At 42.8% G+C, this 15,171-nt stretch overlaps 1 protein-coding gene across 2 annotated transcripts in view; it reads right to left on the reverse strand.

Moving 5' to 3' along the window:
- Positions 1-15,171, reverse strand: part of ARHGAP6 (Rho GTPase activating protein 6) — a 500,263-nt gene that overhangs the window by 96,206 nt on the left and 388,886 nt on the right. For both annotated transcript variants that reach the window (XM_073354775.2, XM_073354779.2), the window contains exon 2: positions 10,040-10,199. In XM_073354775.2, the coding sequence (XP_073210876.1) occupies positions 10,040-10,199 (160 nt within the window). The remainder of the gene's footprint in view (positions 1-10,039; positions 10,200-15,171) is intronic.

Here is a 15,171-nt window from a genome sequence, read left to right on the forward strand (position 1 = left end):
TTGATAAACATGCGTATCCTATGCAGTGGTGATACTGCAAAAATATATTGGTTGAGACACTTTCTATTTTTTGTCTTCTTGATGATATTGACAGATAGTTTGCAGTCAATTTTGGAAGCATAAGAAAATTCTACAGCTCACATTGGTACTATTCTTGCATTTTTGCCTAGCACATTTAAGATACACTGAAATGAATCCACAAGTACAAAGTAAGCACATGGTACTATAAGTATAATGTAAATATACTTCGGAAAGCAGTGCATGTTAAAACACAAACATAACATGAAGGTTCTGACACAAGCCAACAGAAGCAAGAATATTCATTGCTGAGACTGACATTCTGGTCTTAACCCAACCTGTTGCACCCAGGTATAGAAAAATCCAAATATTGGGCTACCATACAGGGCTCAAAATTAAAAATTGGGTGTACCAATCTCATATTTGAGCAATCAGATTGGTCCTTACATGTGCAACAGGTGGAATTAAACACCTAAATACTTGATTTGTTTGAAGACTGGGCCCAAAACATTTGCTGTAATGCTTCCCTTGTAAAAAGGAAATCTCCACATAATTATATAATAATAATAATTTTTGTTGGCTTGTAATCTTAGAATGATATTGGGTTGTTAATAATAATAAATAATAATGCATCTGAAATACTAACCTTCTGAAGGTCTTTTATTTCTATAACCTCTAAACTGAGTGAATCTAGTCCTTTAAAATACGACATAGTGCACAAAAACAAAATTGTTCTCAGGTAGATATCCTGTGTTCCAGGTGTTTTGTGACAGAATGCATTTTATAAATGCCTCTGCATTTTAAAAGAAGGTGTTTAATGAAAACACTGACACAAGATTAATGAAAACTGTGCCACCCAAAAAATACATTTCTGTAGCTGATCCAAATTTTGGACTGTTCAAGGTAAATGTACATTTCCAAACAATCGGAAAAAATCAGGGGTCAATAGCTGGGTTATGCATTCACTTCCCTCAAACTCCTATTGGGGACTCTTTCTCCCTATCCTAGACTCCAGGATCCTCCTTACCCACTAGCCCTGGAAACCTTCATTACCTTAAAAATCTTCTAGGGGTTTTGCTTAGACGGCTGCAAATTGATTCCATACGGGTGACCATATTTCCCTATGCTGAATACAGGACACCTGGTAAAATTACTCATATTTAAGTGAGTTCAAAGGCAATCAATCAGAACTATGCAGTACAAATGTTCAAATTAACACCAAGTTGACTGAGCCCGTTAAAAAGAAATACTGCATAGTTGGATTCTTTTTATTTACCTTCTTATCTTTAAGGCTTTAGGGTTCACACAGGGAGGGGTGACACACACACCCCTACCCTCCCACACACACAGGGAAAGGTCACACACACACTCCTGTACACCTCTCTCACACGAGGGGGGAGGTGACTGACAGAGCCAACCTTCACTGCCCAGCGCTCTCCGCCCTCCATGCCTGGCTGGGCCCCGGGACAGACCCGCCTCTCCTGGTACCTGGCACCACATCTTCCCAAGGCAACATGTGGGAGGGGGGACCCATGCAGGGTCACATGCCCCTTCTCCCCAGATTTCTGCCAGGGTTCACACCAGAATGTGGCCAGCAGCAGCCTTTTGGCACTGTGTGGGAGGGAAGGGACGGGACCTGCTTCCCGCAGCGGGGGGAGAAGGGGGAAGGGATGACCTGGCCTGTGTCTTTGCAGAGTTCATCTCTCCTTCTCTACTGCCCTCCCCTCCCAAACCCCTCGTGGCTGGAAGCAGCTTGTCCTTTCCTGCCCGCATAGTGTCAAAGGCAGCTAACACGTCCAGGCTACCGCTGGCCACCAACATAACCCAGCCACCTTCCATCCCACTGCTACAGCGTGGGCAGGAAGGGGTTAAGCCCTAAGGATGCATTGTGTACCAGGACACCTGACTGTGGGAGTTTCAGCAGCCTCAGAGCCTGGCCAGAGAGGAGGCTCAACAGGTGAGGATGCCCAGGGGCCAGAGCAGCCCCGTGCTCCCTGGGGGCAGGACCCAGGGCAGGAGGGGGGGCAGGTGAAGAGGGTGCTAGGCTAGGCCCCTGCCCTAGGGGCTACTGTGGAGCCTGCAGTTCAGGGTTTGAACAGGTTGGGAATCACTTTGGCCCTGCCATTCCAGAGTTTAGCTGAGGGGTGGAGAGGCTTCCCCGTGCCAGTGCTGTGCGGGACTTTGGCACATGCAGGACTCAGCTCCTCCTGGTCAGCAGCCCCCGGCCGGAGTTGTCTTGGGCTTTCCTGGGGTGCTAGCCCAGCCAGAGGCAGTGAGGGAAGGAAGGAGCCTGCCGGCCAGGCTGCTGGTGAGCTGATTGCTCCGACCAGGGGCTGGTTCTCCACACAGCTGTGGGAGTCGGATGCTCCCCGTGGGGGGTATATGGAGGAGTGACGTGTAACCAGCTCGCAGCCAGTGCCAGCCAGAAACGGAATGGGGGGCAGGGCCCTGCTGACCAGTCTTGCACACCCACCCCGATTGTCGACAAAGGACCCCTCCACTCCCCACTGATGGGTGGGCAGCTGGCGAGCAGGGATCAGGCCAGCAGCAGGACCCGCCGATACTGATGTGGCTGAGGCAGAATATACGGGACAATTTGCCTGTTTTTAAGAAAAAGTTGGGACACCTGCAGGAGGACTTAAATACGGGACTGTTCCTTTACAAATGGGACATCTGGTCACCCTCGTTCGATATGTTTTGGGGCCTTCTCTTCTCTGACCTCCAAGGTTCATCAGCTGGGCATGGATGACTTTTGTCCTGGGTGGCAGATACGATAGGCTGAGGGAGGCTGTGCCTCCTCAAGCAGCCTGGCTTGGCCCCACTCATGCTCCACCCCCAGGCTCCCTCCTGCAGTTCCCAGTGCTCTGCCCTGGCCCAGGCTGGCTGGGGCTGGGGCTGGCCGGCCTGCTGCGGGGACTCGGGGAGGCTGACGCTGGGGCCACACTGCCCACCCAGTCCTCGGACCGTGCCCCGGCGCTCCGGGGCTGGGGGCGCTGCTGTTGCGCCGCCCGGCCACCCGGCCCCTGCCCAGCCATCCGCTGCTGGGGGGGGGGAAGGGCGGGGAAACATGGCTCTGGGCTCCTGTGGGGGAGAGGGCAGAAGAGGGGAGGGGCGGGGCTTTGGGCAGGAGGGGAGGAGCCAAGGTCTAACCTCCCCCAGTGGCCAGGTCTCTGGCTGCCCATGCCTTTTGGGCAACAGGAGGCCTATACCCATCTAGCAGGCTGATGTTACCTCAGTGGCTCTGGGGATGCCAGGAGCATACACGCCCCTGTGTTTAGTTGCTATGGAAACCTGAGGGTTTACCTAGCTACAGACTAAGCCACTTAGTGAACAACTCTTTTCACTGACAACTGTGCACAAGGGTCCAGGGGGCATTTCCCATTCCCAATCCTAACCTCACTGGAATATGAGTTTCCTCTAAAACAGATCTATTTCAAACAAGTTATTACAAAACTAATTCTATGTGCTTTTCAAATAAACCTGATATGTTTTAAAAAAAAAACAAAAAACATTTTACTTAAGGGATTGTATTTCCATACTGAATGGGACTCCCATAAACATCCATAAAACCACCACCCACCTTAAACTCTCCCTTCCTGTGACGCTTACAAAAACCTTGACAAAAGCCACCGGCTATTGTGCTAGTTGGTATTATTTTCTTGTACTCTCCCATCTGTGTGGCTGTGTCTATCTGTTGTCTCTTATATTTAGGTTGTAAAGTGTTTGGTGTTGGGACCATCTTTTTCGTAATTTATTTGTACAGTGCGTAGCACAATGGGGCCTTCATCCATCATTGGGTCTCCAATGTGCTACTACAATATAAATAATAATAATCAGAAAAAAAATTGCCTATAACAATATAAAGCTTTACATTCATTTAGAGCACAGAAGAATAATGAGCCTATCTGCTTATATTTTACTATCAACCTACAGATTTCTAGGACAAAGGCATTGTCCTAGACTTTCAGCAAGGTCATTTCAGCTGTGCTGCTATGAAAGCACATCGTATTACCTGCACGTTCAGCTGCAGATTTAAAGCAACAACCACTCTCTAGGCATATATAAAAAGGGAACTTATTTTTCAGTCCCAATGCAATAATCAGAGGCTGCTTCAAACTGTCAAAACTAATCATAAATGAAACCAATATACAAAAAGCCATTAGCTTTTGTGTTCGTTGTTGTTTTATTCTCAAGTGAGTTTTCAGCTTGTGAAATGTGCCAAACAGAACTGTAAAGCATGGACAAAAGCAGTATAAATGTCTCCACACTGGTCTGCTCATACAGCTAAGTCCCCACACAGAAGGGCCACCTTTACAAGTGACAAAGCCATGTGCTCTTCGTGCTCATTCAATTCTCAGCCTTTCTGCTCTGACTGTCACAAAGCCAGTGGTCTGCCTACCAGGGATGGGTTGACGCTTATTGATCATGTTCCAGTGCTGTGTGGCGTGGAGGAGTGCAAGCCGTTTCATGCTGCTGAAGAGATCTGTGCTGATAGTCGCTTAAGCTGTCCCCGGGGAGATCTGGATGTGTCATCCCTCTTTGCAGCACTCCCTTGAGCAGCTGCAAATTCCTCTCTGCTCTTCAAATGGAAAGTTCTCTCTGCTATTACCCTAACTTCCTCTGCACTCAATTGTGGACACAACCTCTATTTCCTCCCACTGGCACTCTATCCAACCCCTCATGGGCAAGAACCTCCAGATCCATCTAGTTTGCACAGTAATTTGAAGACAATGATTGGGAGAAGTCAGTCCAGGCTGCCATCAAGACTCCTAGATTCACAGAATTTAAATAAGACAAGACCATTAAATTGTCTAGTCTGACCACCTAGTTAACACAGGACATTAAATTTCACCAAGACACTCATGTACTGAGATCACTTAGTTGTGTTTGACTAAAGAATATCTTCCAGAAAGGCATGCAGTTGACATCAAAAGATGCAGAATCTACCACTTCCCTTGATAGTTTGTTCCAATGATTAATCACCATACTGTTACTATTAAAATGTATGCCTTATTTCTAATTTTGAATTTATCTGGCTTCTGCTTCCTGCCATTCATTTCAATCAGGTGGATTGTCATCATGGTAATAACACTATTTGCCTAATTTGCAGCAAGCTGTTTACTGTGCTGTTATGTTGTCTATGTGATTGTGGCATGCAGCCACATTACCAATAAGAAATATAATTGAACAATTTTGGGGCAGGAAAGGGACTTATTCATCTGACTCTGCACACAATTCTGTGAAAACATCAACTATTTTTCATACCACAGTATTGTTTGTAGACTATAAACAAAACACTTCCTATTCGTGATGTCATAGATTTAGTTTAGGGGAGAATCAATGGCATAGAGGAAAAAAGTATAAGATAAAATATTTTTGATACTATGCCATTTGCACATGACCATTTCTCCAAAAAAAGCCGGATCCAATGCCATTGAAGTAATCGAAAAGACCCTCACTGACTGCAATGGGCACTGGACCAGACCCAAAGATGACAAGTTTATGCCTGGCCCTGAGCGGTGCATATAAAAATAAAAATAAAAAAACCTAAGGCCTGAACCTACTAGTCTCCAATTCGACCCTTCCCCCAACTCAATATATTGCCATATAGCATAAGCCTTCATTTACAGGCCTTCAGCTGGCATTCAATCCATGTGACAATGCACACATCCAAGCCAAATGGAATTCTTTATGTGATTTTTATGTGACTTTCAAATGTTTTACTAAAATTCAGCTAAATCCCATTCTCTTCAGTTTTGAACATTGTGACTACATGTAATTTTTTTCCATTCCTCTGGTAGGAATCTCCCAATTCTCCATGACTTTTCACAAAAAAATTCAGAGTGTTTAATACATTAAACAAACAATTTCCATAATGCCTCAGAATGCACATCATTCAGATTTGCTAGTATGCACACAGTATTCCATTTTCCAGGATTCTCTCAGCTAAGGATTTTCCAGCAGCTGTATTTATACAAGCTTCATTGGTTCCTAATTCTCTATATATTTCCTCCTTACTTATCTTGTTAAAGACCAATTACAAAAAGTATTTCAATAGCTTAGCCATTTGTGCTCAGATTGCACACTGATGGGTGCTTTATAAATACACAGATAGTTTTTAGAATTAGCATCAATTTAATCTTCTTAATGTATTAATTGTCTTGCTTTCTCTCCATTAATTATTATGTTATCTCTATTGCTTTAGCTCCCAGATTCCCCTTTAAGTTTGGAGCCCCTTTGTGCAAGGACTACACAGTCACTGGCACCAAGGAATTTACCATCTACAATAACATACTCCAGTGTTTTCATTCCCACTGATATTTATAAAAGTCCTTTTTATTCTCCTTAATCCACTTGACTATCATTTAATCATGTTGCTGTCTTGATGTACTCTTTAGTCTGCGAGCCTGAACGGTCTTTGTATATTCTTGCTCCCTCTCTCTTCTCTATTTGCACAACTGTTTGTTTGTTTTTTTTAACTTCACATTTGGCCAATGTCACATGAAGCCACATTGGCTGCTTCTTGTTTTTGCATTTTCCTTTTCACATCAGTTGTTGATTACTGTGCACCAATGATGGTTACTTTAAGACCATTCAAGATACCTTTCACACTCATGCACTTTAAAGTGATTTATGCTTGTCTTTCTTCCCCTCCCCCCTCAGCCCCCCATTGCATCCCTTCTCCCTCAGCATACAGGACATGGAGGGTCATTGCTCCCCACTGTGGCAATCAGACCATGGAGGTCCTTCACTGCCCCTCACATCTCAGGTATCTGTAAGGCCCCAGTTTAGGAAAACAGTTAATCACATGTTCAAGCCCCTCCCTATTCACCAAAGCACTTATGGACAGGTTTAACTTTTACCACGTGTTAAGTGCATTGCTGAATAGAGATGATCTACTGCAGGAATAGCCAATTATTTTTTGTCAAAGTCCAAATTTCTTAGACAAGGTACAGTCAAGGTCCAGACTCCAAAGAAACATTTTTCAACCTACAAGTGCCCCTGTTCAACAAACACATTACACAATGCTGTGTAATGTAGCCAGGGCCTATTGCTTATATTTTTAGTGCATTAAATGAAAAATAAAATCAAACCACTGTATAACCTAAAAATAACCTCCAAGAAAGATGTAATAAATTACATCTGAGACTTTGAGAAAGAACATATATAAACCATCAAATAGATGGAAATATTAGTATTAAAACACTTTCCTACAACTGTTTAAGCTTTGCATTTGTTTTGAGTTTCCAAAAAGTATTAATTTTGATTTTGTCAAATAAAATAATTATAGGCACATTACCCCCCATGCAACTGAGGGTTACTATGTTTCAAGTTCCCCAATAAAGGACACTGTCGGCTGGGGGGAGAGTTGGGGAGGAGGGGAAGAGCTGAAGGGGAGATGGGGGATGGGGGTGCTGGAGGGGATATTTGGGTGGTGCTGGAGGGGTGTGCATGTACTGGGAAGGGTATTTGGGGGATGCAGGAGAGGTGTGTTTGTACTGGGAGGGGGCAGTTGGTGGGCGTTGGAAGGGTGTGTGTGTGTACTGGGAGGTGGTACTGGAGGGGTGCTGGTGGGAGTACGTGCGGCCTCACTCTTGAGGTAGTGGGAAGTGTTGCTCCCTGTCATGGTGGCAAAGCGGTTGGTGCAGCCTGCCAGTCTGCACCTCCCAGCAGGCCTCTCCCCCTCCCCAGGGCAGGGAGCCAGAGCCTGGCTCTGTCACCCCTCCCAGCCAGGCTCTGAGGCCCTGCGGCAGGGCAGGCAGACTGGCCAAGGGGCACTTGGCAGCACTGCTTCCCTGATAGGCCAGGTGGCCCAGCTCCCCCCAAATCACCAATCACCCACAAGCTTCCTGCCACCTCACCAGCACCTGCGTGTTTGCCCACTTGCTCCATCCCTGTGCTGCAGCCAGCGGATGATGGAGCTGATGGGGGTTACCTCTGAGGGCATTCTGCACCAAAAAATTAAGAAGTCTGTACCAAAAAATTTAAAATTCTGCACAAAATATTTTAAAATTTGGCAAATTTTATCTGTCAAATAAATGTGGAGACTCCAGCATGGCACTGGGGAGCACAGGCCACTGGCTGCACAGAGGTGGGAGATCACTCTGCAGCTCCCCGAGGGTCACAGACTCAGCGGTGGGGCTGCACCCAACCCTGACACAGTGCAAGGATTGGGCCTGCCCCAGAAACATCCAAGGGCCCTGCCCCTCTGTGCCAGGTGCACCAGTGTGGGCAGGCAGGCTCAGCCTGGCAGGATCCAAGTGTGGAGGGGCTTAGTGTGGGAGGATCCAGGTATGGGTTGAGAGGGTTCTGTGTGGGGCACTCTGGTGCGGGCGGCCCAGTGGGAGGATCTGAATGGACAGGGTTTTTTTTGTTTTTTTTTTGGGGGGGGGTGTTCTGGGTGCAGTGGTAATGGGACTTTGCAGGGGGCTCCAGGTGAAGGTGGTTGGAGGTCATACGGAGAGGAGGTCTGTGTGGGGGGGGACAGAGCTCGGCCGGGTAGGTCTGGGTGTGGGGGGTTTACTGAGGGAGTCTAATTGCTGTGGGAGTGGGGCTCAGTGAGGTGGGGATCCAGGTGCAGCTGGTTGGGGCTTAGTGAAGGGGTAGTAGGGCTCGGTGGGTGCCACCAGACTCCTCATTGTTTTTGTGGATACAGACTAACACGGCTACCCCTCTGATACTTGATAAACAAATTAGGGAAATAAAACCTAGATGGAGCTGGTGGGTGCATAACTAGTTGGAACACTGTTCCCAAAGAGTAGTTATCAGTGGTTCACAGTCATGCTGGAAGGGCATAATGAGTGGGGTCTCGCAGGGATCAGTTCTGGGTCTGGTTCTGTTCAATATCTTCATCAGTGATTTAGATAATGGAATAGAGAGTACACTTATAAAGTTTGTGGACGATACCAAGCTGGGAGGGGTTGCAAGTGCTTTGGAGGAGACGATTATAATGATCTGGACAAACTGGAGAAATGGTCTGAAGTAAACAGGATGAAATTCAATAAGGACAAATGCAAAGTACTCCACTTAGAAAGGAACAATCAGCTGCACACATACAATAGGGGAAATTACTGCCTAGGAAGGAGTACTGCAGAAAGGGATGTGGGGCTCATAGTGGACCACAAGCTAAATATGAGTCAACAGTGTAACACAGTTGCAAAAAAGAAAACATAATTCTGGGATGTATTAGCAGGAGTATTGTAAGCGAGACACGAGAAGTAATTCTTCCACTCTACTCTGTGCTGATTAGGCCTCAACTGGAGTATTATGTTCAGTTCTGGGTGCCATATTTCAGGAAAGACGTGGACAAATTGGAGAAAGTCCAGAGAAGACCAACAAAAATTATTAAAGATCTAGAAAACATGACCTATAAAGGAAGATTGAAAAAAATGGGTTTGTTTAGTCAGGAAAAGAGAAGACTGAGAGGGGACATAACAGTTTTCAAGTATATAAAAGGTTGTTACAAGGACGAGGGATAAAAATTGTTCTTCTTAACCTCTGAGGATAGTACAAGAAGCAATGGGCATGAAATGCAGCAAGGGAGGTTTAGGTTGGACATTAGGAAAAACTTCCTGTCAGGGCAGTAAAGCACTGGAATAAATTGCCTAAGGAGATTGTGGAATCTCCATCGTTGGAGATTTTTAAGAGCAGGTTACACAAACACTTGTCAGGGATGGTCAGACTCTAGATGGTCTAGTCCTGCCATGAGTGCACGGGACTGGACTCGATGACCCCTCAAGGTCCCTTCCAGTCCTATAATTCTGAAAACCAGGATCTTTTTAGGTCTCTCAGTTGGATATCCATAAACTGAGGCACTCAAAATCACTAGTTACTTTGAAAATCTTGATAATTTACAACAAGGTTATGATGATCAAGGAAAAACGTAATATATGATCATGCCAAGCAGTGACCAACATACTATATTTTTCTTCCCATGTTACTGTGACATGTAGTTTGTGGTTTACCAAACAGACGTTTAAACTTTCACCATTCTAAATAGTAATGATTGATGGAGCCTTACCTTTGGGAATAGTAATCTGACAACCTAGGTCACAGTCCTGCTGCAACTGATAAAAGGCCACTTCCTGTAGTCGGGCACGCTCCAACTCTGAAAGGCTTTGAACGGGAACTGACTTCAGCCGAACACTGCGCCCTGACATGCTGTTCCACGTGAAGTCACCCTACAGGAAATCAAGTGGAAAAACATGAAGCATCATATGCACAGTTTAAACAAACATACCCTTCTCTTTCATTGGTAAGCAAAACAACACAGGTCCCTTTCCTTAAAAATTCTCTTCTTGGACAGTCCTGATCTTTGAAATGTCATCTTTGTTTTCACAGAATCAATTAATCTATGCAAAAAACTAGGGCTGTAAAGCAATTAAAAAAATTAATCATGATTAATCGCACTGTTAAACAATAACAGAATACCATTTATTTAAATATTTTTGGATGTTTTCTATGTTTTCAAATATATTGATTTAAACTACAATACAGAATACAAAGTGTACAGTGGTCACTTTACAGTTATTTTTTTTACAAGTATTTGCACTGTAAAAAAACAAAAAAAATAGTATTTTTCAATTCACCTAATACAAGTACTGTAGTGCAATCTCTTTATCATGAAAGTTGAACTTACAAATGTAGAATTATGCACCAAAAAAACTGCATTTCAAAAATAAAACCATGTAAAATTTAGAGCCTGCAAGTCCACTCATTCCTACTTCTTGTTCAGCCAGTCGCTCAGACAAACAACGTTGTTTACATTTGCAGAGATAATGCTGCCCACTTGTTGTTTACCGTGTCCCCTGAAAGTGAGAACAGGCGTTCTCATGGCACTGTTGTAGCGGCGTGGCAAGGTATTTAAGTGCTAGATGCACTAAAGATTCATATGTCCCTTCATGCTTCAACCACCTTCCAGGGAACATGCTTCTCACTTGCTGGTGACATTGTAAATTAGAAGAGGGCAGCATTATCTCCAGTAAATTGAAACAAACTTGTTTGTCTTAGCGATTGGCTGAACAAGAAGTAGGACTGGATGGACTTGTAGGCTCTGAAGTTTTACATGTTTTGTTTTTGAGTGCAGTTATGTAACAAAAAAAAAATCTACATTTGTAAGCTACACTTTCACGATAAAGAGATTGCACTACAGTACTTGCATGAGGTGAATTGAAAAATACTGTTTTTTTTATCTTTTTACAGTGCAAATATTTATAATAAAAAATAATATACACTTTGATTTCAATTACAACACAAAATACAATATATATGAAAATTTAGAAAATCATCCAAAATATTTAATAAATTTAAATTGGTATTTTAACAGTGTGATTAAAACTGCAATTAATCGTGATTAATTTTTAAGTTAATTGTGTGAGTTAACTGCAATTAATCAACAGCCCTATAAAAAACCCAAAACAAAACAAAAACCCACCGCATCATTTCTACCCTGAAAAATTTACCTATTATTGTTGCAAAAACATTAGGATTCCTAAAGAACCAGAGGTGTAGGAGGGGGGAAGGCTGATCTTCCCAAGTTTTGTTTCTTTGTGCATTTGACAGCATTTTTTGTATACTCAGTTTCACACCATTTTTCCTGTATAATCAATTTAACATACAGAGATTTTACTGGACTCTTTACAGTACACAGTTTATTTTCCATAAGTGCTGATCCCTTTATGTGGGTCTGAAGAGCCACCTCAACAAAACCCCACCTCTTCCCTATGTATCCCCTCTCCTCCTCATGTATGTCATGCCTAGATTTATCCTAATTGAATGACAAGTTCCTAAACATTTGTCTAAACAGTCCTAATCAACATGTGTTAAAATAAATATAATATACAACATGAGATGCTATATATTCAATAAATAACCACTGAGTTAGGAAATCTAATCAACAGATTTAGCTATTCAGTCTCCCAGCTTTGGAGAGGAATACAAAATCTTACTCTGTAGGTCAATATTTCATTCTGATGAGGTAAGTAATTTTTTCTGTCAATTAGTAATAGTGAAATATACATATTTGCTTCAGGGTTAGCCATGAAATTCAAACTAACATTTCACAATGGAAGCAAAGTCTAAGTGGACATTTTTGTGGCATTGGGACAGAAAGAATTCCTTTGGTTCTTGAACAAATTCTGACCAAATTAAAAATAATGGTCCAGTTGCTTGAGCTGACACTAGATAATCACAATGGTAATTTCTGGTTTTATAGTCTCTAAATCTTAGCAGGCATAATTTGAAGTACATCAAATTGGAGACAAAGGAGCTACACCAGCTGACATGTAAAACAAAAGATACTACGCAACCATATCTTGTCACAATACGCTGAAAATAGATCTGTCATTACACAATTTTATTGTCATCATAAGATATTTTGCCCATTTTTAACATGAACGTAAGCATCACCATCCTTTCTTCTCCTTCATTTGTTAATGAGTCACCTAGGATTCATCCACTTGGCTGTCCTTAAAAGTGAGATTCAAGGCCAAAGAGTAAGACTTTCCAGGTCGTGTGTTAGGTCATTGCTTAAGAGAGGGACTCTCATCTTTGGTCCTTGGCGACACCCAATAGTCCAGGTTTTTAATCCATGACTCATGCCTGAGGTCCCGGACGTATTGTGGTCTCTAGCAGTGCCTGAGTAAAAATAGTTTAAATCTTTATATATTTACTCAAAGTGAGTGAGATAAGCTTAGGAATGTGTGTGAGAGTGAGATAGCATGCTAATGAGTGAGACTTGACATGTAAAAGACCTAAAGGATCCTCAGTGAATTCAGTAGACATTGGATCAAGTCCCTTATGTAAAATATACAGTAAAGTATACAGTATATGTTCTGCACTGTGTTAGTGAGATACACATATATATTACATACAGAAAACTACATGAAAAGAACATTACGATTGCAGAGTCAAGCACCCAGAAGTTAGGAAATGCCAGAATTAAAGTAGCTCGTGCAACCATATATCATCCCCCTTGTCTGTACGCATTATGAGACTTTTTTTTCATCACAAACTCTCATTTCCTTAGGAGCCCTGACTCATTCAGTGCACAAGATAGACAGTACTCACTGAATGAGCAGCTGTTCATTATTTGATTTTCTCCCCTTTGTTCAAAGTGAGGTCCAATGCCTTATTTACTGCACACTGCAAACTCTGTTTTGAAGACAGAATCATTTATTTCCTCACCAGCTTGTCTAGAATGCTCAAAACTATAGCTTTTGAGTTGTTCACAACATTAATTAATGTATCTCCATAACATCCCTGTGAGGTGATGGAATACTATTACTCGCATTTTACAGATGGGCATCTTAGACAGAGATTAAAGTGAAGTTATAAGCAACTAAAAATAGGGCCTTATAATAGGAAGTGTTGAGCAACTTCAATAACAGACGGTGCTACCAAACACCACCTATTACACACATACACACAGCATGCTGGTACTTATAAAGTTTATCTGCTTTGCATTAAATGTGCATGCATGGTGCATAAAAATTACATAATATGTCACAGCTTATCAAAAAGCACTTCTTTACAATAATCTTTTATAATGGAAAGTGTTAGGCAACCTGGATACAGGGGAAACCACAAGCTCAACCATATGCTAAATACACACCTTGTAATATATTCACATAAATTACACTGCACGTATACAGATTATATATCATAGAATTATGGAAATGTAGAGCTGGAAGAGACCTTAACAAGTCATCAAGTCTGACCCCCTGCGCTGAGGCAGAACCAAGTACACCTAGACCACAGCTGTCAGGATGGAGATTCAACAATCTCCCTTGGAAGCATATTCCAAAGCATAAATACGCTTAAGATTTTACTAATATCTAACATAAATCTCCCTTCTGCAGATTATGTCTATTGCTTCTTGTCCTTAACTTCAGTGAACATGGAGAACAACTGATCACTGTCTTCTTTATAACAGCTCTTAATATATACGAAGACTTATGAGGTCCCCCTCGTTCTTCGTTTCTCAAGTCTAAACAGTTTTTTATCCTTTCCTCTTAGGTCAGGTCTTCTAAACATTTTATCATTTTTGTTTCTTTCCACTGGACCTCTCCAATTTGTGTGTTTAGTGTGGTGCCCAGATTTGGACACAGTACTCCAGCTGAGGCGTCACCAGTGCCAACCAAGAGCAGGACAATTACCTCCATATCTTATATACATCACTCTTGCTAATACAGCCCAAAATGAGATTACATTTTTTTGCAACTTCATCGTATTGACTCACGTTCAATTTGTGATTCAGCAGTATTAGCACCTAGCCAGTTAATCCCCATTTTGTAGTTGTGCCTTTGTTTTCTCCTTCTTAAGTGAAGTACTTTCCACCTGTTTTTACTGAATTTAATCTTATTGAATTCAGACCAATTCTCCAATTTGTCAAGGTTGTTTTGAATTCTAATCCTGGTCTCCAAAGTGCTTGCAACCCCTCTCAGATAGGTGTCATCCACAAATTTTATAACCATACTCTCCACTCCATTATCCAAGTCGTTAATGAAAGTATTGACTAGTACCAGGCCCAGGACTGACCCTTGCAGGACAGCACTAGATACGTCTTCTCAGTTTGACAGCGAGCCATTAATAACTGCTCTGATTATGATTTTTCTACCAGTTATGCACCCATCTTATACTAATTTCATTTAGACTACATTTCCCTATTTTGCTTAGAGAATGTCATGTGGGATTGTGTCAAAATCTTTACTAAATCAAGATAGATAATTTTTTACTGCTTCTTGCACTAATGTATGCTAGAGGTTCACACACTGCTGAACAGGAGATGCAGATTGCTGCATGAAAGGGACTCCTCGGTACTATGTGAGCTGCTTGAACACACTAGTGCGACCCGGGACAGCTGCCAGTGAGCTTGGTGCCCACCCCAGTTGGTAGGGCTGGAGGTCGTACAGATACGCCAGAGGAGCTGCCTGAGCTGGGCGCTGGCTCTTGTAAGCAGTGGCCTGACATGCCATTGCTTTCGCCAGTGCAGTTCCTGGTAGATCCCTGCAACTCCACAGATATCCGCTTTATATCCATAGATATTCGCATCCACAAGTATACATTTTGTATCCATGCAGGGCTCTACTAATAATAATGAGAAGTATTGACCACTGTCTTCTCAGACTTCCTACAAGTCTATCAAATGTAATG

This window comes from Lepidochelys kempii, chromosome 1 (assembly GCF_965140285.1).
Source record: "Lepidochelys kempii isolate rLepKem1 chromosome 1, rLepKem1.hap1, whole genome shotgun sequence".
NCBI lineage: Eukaryota > Metazoa > Chordata > Testudines > Cheloniidae > Lepidochelys > Lepidochelys kempii.